This window comes from Monodon monoceros, unplaced genomic scaffold, assembly GCF_005190385.1.
Source record: "Monodon monoceros isolate NGI ecotype Baffin Bay Population unplaced genomic scaffold, NGI_Narwhal_1 Contig1434_ctg1, whole genome shotgun sequence".
NCBI classification, from domain to species: Eukaryota; Metazoa; Chordata; class Mammalia; order Artiodactyla; family Monodontidae; genus Monodon; species Monodon monoceros.
In genome coordinates, this window is record NW_021697288.1 from 1 (window position 1) to 5,558 (window position 5,558).

General features: G+C 55.1%; 1 protein-coding gene across 1 annotated transcript; it reads left to right on the forward strand.

Annotated features, from left to right (window-relative positions):
* Positions 1–15: 15 nt before the first annotated feature.
* On the forward strand, positions 16–5,491 carry LOC114884824 (protein dispatched homolog 2-like). The gene is made up of 2 exons (XM_029204394.1): positions 16–178; positions 5,157–5,491. The coding sequence occupies exons 1-2, from the start codon at positions 66–68 to the stop codon at positions 5,488–5,490; spliced, it is 447 nt and encodes a 148-aa protein (XP_029060227.1). The 5' UTR covers positions 16–65; the 3' UTR covers position 5,491.
* The last annotated feature ends 67 nt before the right edge of the window (positions 5,492–5,558 follow it).

The following is a 5,558-nucleotide window of genomic DNA, read 5'->3' on the forward strand; positions in this document are numbered from 1 at the left end:
GCCGCCGCCGCCGCCGCCGCCGCTGCTTCACCACCAGCGCCCGGACAGCGGCGCCGCCCACGGGCATGGACGGCGGTAGCGGCAGCGGCAGCAACGATCCGGCTCCCGGCCCGGGTCCGGAAGGGGAGCAGCGGCCCGAGGGGGAGCCTTTGGCTCCAGACGGCAGGTCCCCGGACAGGTAGGGGCGGACTGCTCCGCAGACCCAGCTCGCAGACCTTCCCAGAATCCCCGCCCCAGGTATCCCCAATAGCCGCCATATGTCGTCCCATTCAGTCCCCAGCCCCTCCCAGAGCCCCTCTGGGGCCTCCAGACTCCCTGCCCCCTGGCCACGCCCTCATTCTGCCGGGTCAATTTTCTCTCTCCCGATACCCCCTACTGTCAGCCCGCTTAGCCCTCACCGCCCCCAGGACCTGCCCCACCCACTGTTCCTACCTTTCCTCTAAGGCCCCGGTATCCCCAGCCCCTCCGGCCTCCAGAGCCCCTCCCTCTAGGCCCTGCCCCCGCGTCTTCTCTGTAAGCCCCAAGCCTGCAGCAACCTCAGTCCGGGTTCCAGCGAGTCAATGTGGTCGAGGGTGCGTGTGTACTGTAGACGGGAGACTCGCCAAGGTGTGTCCTGGGGGGAGGGCAAACACTCGGTCTCCAAGCTAGGTAGGATCTGTCTTTGTCCATCACCGTCTGTCTCCAGTCTGCCCCACATGGCCAGCTGCGCACGTGTAGGCTCGAGTCCCCACGTGTGGCAGCCACCTGCACTCTTCTGAGGCGCTGCGTGGGCAGGCTCTGAGGCTCAGGCTGCGGTCAGTACCGTCCCTGAAGGAGCACCAGGCTGGCGGGACAGAAGGAACATCTTCCCGCTGCGGGCCCAGATCTTGGTGCCTCTCCTCTCCCTTCCTCCACCATATGTGTGAGGGAACAGCCCAGCCAGGTAGCAATATGGTGCAATTTCTGTGCCCTGCCTGGTCTGCCGCCCCCAGAATCCCTCACCTGACATGACACCGCCTCTCTCTCCTGCCTGGACTGAAATAGGAAGCGTTCTTTGGGGGCAAAAGCAGAGGTGGACACATTGTCTTCAGACTGCCCCAGTTAAAATGTGCATTCTGTACCTGAGTGAAGAGGAGACCCCACAAGTGGAGGGAAATGTTTTCTTCCCACTATGTTGACACATCAGCCTGGGTAGATTTAGCCACGTTTCAGTCTGAAAGCCACAGAACTTTCTTCAACGGGATGGTACACAGGATTAATGTGTTCCCTGGACCAGGGGGCTGCCTGGAACTATGGCTTGACCAAAAAGCCAAGTATGGACAAGGCAGAGACAGTGACAGGACAGGGCAGGGGCCAGGAGCATCCCTAGAAGGGACTGGAGAGTCATTTGCTACATTGGATATTTTGCCAAGGATCAGCCCTGTCTGGTCTGCTCACTTCCCCTGCACGTGTGGGTCATACTTGGGCACAGGAATCACTTGCTCTCTTCTAGCAACTCCCTGAGACCTCTGGCCCCTCTCTGCACTTACCCAGAGACCCTGGACAAATCAGGCAAAGGGATTCATTTCAATCCAAGAAACAAAAATACATTCCTGCTGAACTAAGTAGCACTCTGGGGAGTGAATAAGATAGCGCGTACGTGCGCGCACACACACACACCCCTTTACTAATGCATTGACAACAGGGCAATTTGAAATAGTTCATTCTTTGTGTTTTTTTTTTTTTGCGATATGCGGGCCTCTCACTGTTGTGGCCTCTCCCGTTGCAGAGCACAGGCTCCGGACGCACAGGCTCAGCGGCCATGGCTCACGGGCCCAGCCGCTCCACAGCATGTGGGATCCTCCCGGGCCGGGGCACGAACCCATGTCCCCTGCATCGGCAGGAGGACTCTCAACCACTGCGCCACCAGGGAAGCCCCATTCTTTGTGTTTTTAAAATTACCTTTTTATTTTCCTAGTGGCGTGAATTGCTCCCTCATCTGTCCTGGCCACTTCGCAGGGTCACATGGATGTCCATATGGCTACGTGTCTGTGGACTTGGGGGCATGGTTAATACACATGTATATTTTCCGCTCACGGGGCTCCCAAGAGAGGTGTCTGGGGCACTATTAGCCAGGCCCTGACTGCTGTGACTTTGGCCATGAGTGAGGCCTGTGTCATCACTTTCCATTAACCTACCTGCCTGCCCCAATCACTTAGCTTACAGACCGGTGGGCCCAGGCAGGTGGCCCAGGAAATTGCTCATCCTAGTCAGAGCCATGGAACTGAGAGGGTGAGAATGAAAGCCCCCTGGGGAGGCAAGGCGAGGGGTGCTTAACTATTACTAGGTCTTCCGAAAATAGAAGGCAGCAGGGGCTGGCAGGAGAAAGCTTTTATTCTGAGAACAGTTTGCCTCTTCTCCTTGGGAGGGTCAAGACAAACTCCCGGTTCTACAGCAGTCGGAATGTGGAAAGTTTCAAATTCTGCCACATTCACAATGATGGGCACGGTCATGAAGGGTGAGATTTGGGAGCAGCTAGGATCCTAGGTCCCTGGAGAGGGATAGAAGGGATTGAGAGGAAGGGGCTGGGGCCAGGGACACCCCAGTAGAAGCAAACCAATGGTGGATGCTGGAATCCCCCTTGAACAGGAGCCTGCTAAGGAAGGGGGTGGCTTATGAGATTTGGTAGACTGGTTAAGGACAACTGGAGTTCCTGTTCTCTGCCAGCACGGCCTGGAGTGCTGGCTTCCCTTAATGAAAAAGAAACTGACACTCCAAGTGGAGGCCTGGCTCCTAGGATAAGCCCAAAGCTCAGTGAGTGCTCTAAGACCATGCGCAGCTGAAATAGGCACCCTGGCTGCCCCACCCTCCTGACTGCGGAAAGCAGGCCCCGCTCTAAAGAGGGAGACCAAGACTAATGGGTCACCTTCATGCCTTCAGGATCCAACCCAGACCAAGCACAGTGCCCAGCATGTGGCAGGTGCTCAAAAAAGACCTGCAGAATAAAAATCTTAAAGAAGTAGATGTCCACACTTATACACATGAACCCTGGTCATTTTTCCAGCTTCCATTTGGCCCATGGTGATGGGCCCATAAGCTATGTTATCTGCAAGGACACTGGTTGCTGTGTCATTAACTTTATGGGGTATTCTGTGGTCTTGCTTGAGAACAAGTTTAGTCAAATTCCTATTTTTCTAAGTGTTGAGTTAGTAAGAAAAAAAATATCAGTGGTTTAAATCATGAAACAAATTCTGATGCTGCTTCTGAATAACAAAAAGAAAAGTACTTATAATTATATATGTAGTGAGATTCTCAAGGTGTGAGAAGTTCTCAAATGGAGATATATTATCTGAGGTGCCTAAAGAGGTCGAATTGTAAATATAAATATACTTCTTAAACTGCACACTCCCTGCAGCACTGAGTGTGGGAAGAGGCAGGAAAGTAAATGTCTTCCACATGCCAGGCTCCACGCCAGGCACCTCACATGTGTTACCTCAGTTAATGCCCATACTAAACCTGAGAGGGAGGCGTTATCATCGTACCCTCACTCAGCAGACAAGGATGCCAATGCTCCAAGAATTGTGTGTCTTTCCCAAGACCCCAGAGTTAAAGGATGATGGAGCCAGGATCCCACCTCCATTGCTCCCCTATTTTAGTCCAAGCATGAGAATTATACCCCACCCCCTGACTGTCTGCCATCCAGCCTTCTGGGAGGAAGAGGAGGAGCTTGCCTATTCTTTCCAGGTCCTCTACTTGGTCTCTGGGCAGAACCCAGCCTCTGTGGGCAATGTCCACGTGCCACCACAGCCAGGACTCTGGCCCACGGCCCCTTCAGCAGTGCAGCAGGCAAGACTGGAAGCCAGGGTTTGCTCGGCATAGACCTGGCTCTCCCATGGGAGCTATGCAAGTTGTAGCAGGCGGATGGAAGAAAGGAGACTCGCTGGAGGGCCCAGAACCCCTTGGGAACCCGCCATGGCCCTCAGGCACTCTGTTCTGTGGCCATCTTCTCCTACCCCAGGTCTGGCAATCCTGCCCCTGGGGTGGGACTCCACCTCTGCCTGCACCCAAGGAGTGGGGCTGGGTCCATGCACAGAGTGCTGCCCTCATGCATAGTTTGGAAAGAGGAATCTATTGCTGACTCCTCCCTGGCAAGCTCCTTGGGGGTCCCAACTCCCTCTCCCAACTGTGCACACCGTTGCAGAGCAAACCTCCTGCCCCAAGGCCCAGGCTTGGTGAAAAGGAAGTGGTTGCCTCTGCAAAGCTTTCCCTGACCCCCCCACCCCTGTCAAAGTTGGGCCCTCCTCTGGGCGCCTTCAGCCCTGTGTGACTTCCCCTCTCACAACACTCAACATGGTGGCCCCTGCACATCGCCCACCTACCATGAGTGCTTGGAGGACAAGGACTGGGCTTTATTCATCCTGGCACCACTATTAGCAGCCCGTCCAGCACTCAGCCTTCACTCAGCAAACATCCCTGGGGCACCTTCGGTGTGCAAGGTGCTGCTCAAGGCACTGGGGACACAGATGAACAAATGCACCAGGCCCTGCTCTCCCGGAGATCACGTTCCATAGGAGAGACAGGCAGTAAACATGACAATATATAATACAACGTCCAGTTGTGGAAAATGCTAGGAAGAAATATAGAGTAGGTAGGGGGATAGGAGTTGGTGGATGATTATTTAGAGAGGGTAGTCAGGGAGGGCTTCTCTAAGAAGGTAATGGTGTGAGCCGTGCAATTATCTGGGGAGGAACATCCCAAGCAGAGGGCAAAGAAAGCTTAGAGGCTCTAAGGTGGGAACAAAAGTGCAGCAGGTGCTCAATAAACGTCTGACAAGAGGATGAAGGACAACTACAGCAGAAAGAGCACAGGGCTGCAAGTCAGAACTGGGTTCAAGGCCCAGCTCTTCTCAGTTTTCAAATCTATAAAAGAAGGAAAGTACTTCCCCGGTATGGTTTTTAAAGGAGTAAATAAGATCATATGTGTTTTGAGGTGCAGGGGCAGATGAGTGAATGAGACAGTGAACCCCAAGAAGTAGGCTGGGAGTGTAGACCCAGAGCCTCCACCCTCCTTGCCTCTCCCCAGGCCTAGGAATAGAACAGCCTGAGCTCCGTCCGTCTCAGCTCACTGAGCAAGGCTGCCGCACTGTGTGGACCACTGCTGTCTCCCACCCTCTTTTTCCCTGTCTCCTCTCTCCCCAGGTCCCAGAGCAAGGCTGTGGCCCCTGAGGCAAGCCCAGAGAGAAGCTGCGCCCTCCACAGCTGCCCCCTTGAGGACCCTTCCAGTTCTTCAGGACCCCCACCAGCAACTTCCACCCTTCATCCTGTGGGCCCATCCAGCCCCTTGGCCCCTACCCACTTTACCTATCCCCGGGCACCACAGGAATACCGGGGGGGCAGCTCCCTTCCAGGGCTTGGGGACCGGGCAGCGCTGTGCTCCCATGGCTCCAGCCTCAGCCCTTCCCCAGCCCCCTCACAGCATGATGGGGCCTGGAAGCCAGCATCTGTGCAGCACCATGTGGTCAGCGTCAGGTAAGGAGGGGTCCAGCAGCCTGCCAGCTGCCCTGGAAGGTGGGGCAGGGCTTTTTTTTTTTTTTTTTTTTT

Bases quoted from the DNA above. Each gene is read 5' to 3' on its own strand.
- LOC114884824 (XM_029204394.1), top strand. From the start codon at position 66: ATGGACGGCGGTAGCGGCAGCGGCAGCAACGATCCGGCTCCCGGCCCG. The intron at 179-5,156 runs GTAGGGGCGGAC...CTCTCTCCCCAG, and splicing joins GACGGCAGGTCCCCGGACAG to GTCCCAGAGCAAGGCTGTGG.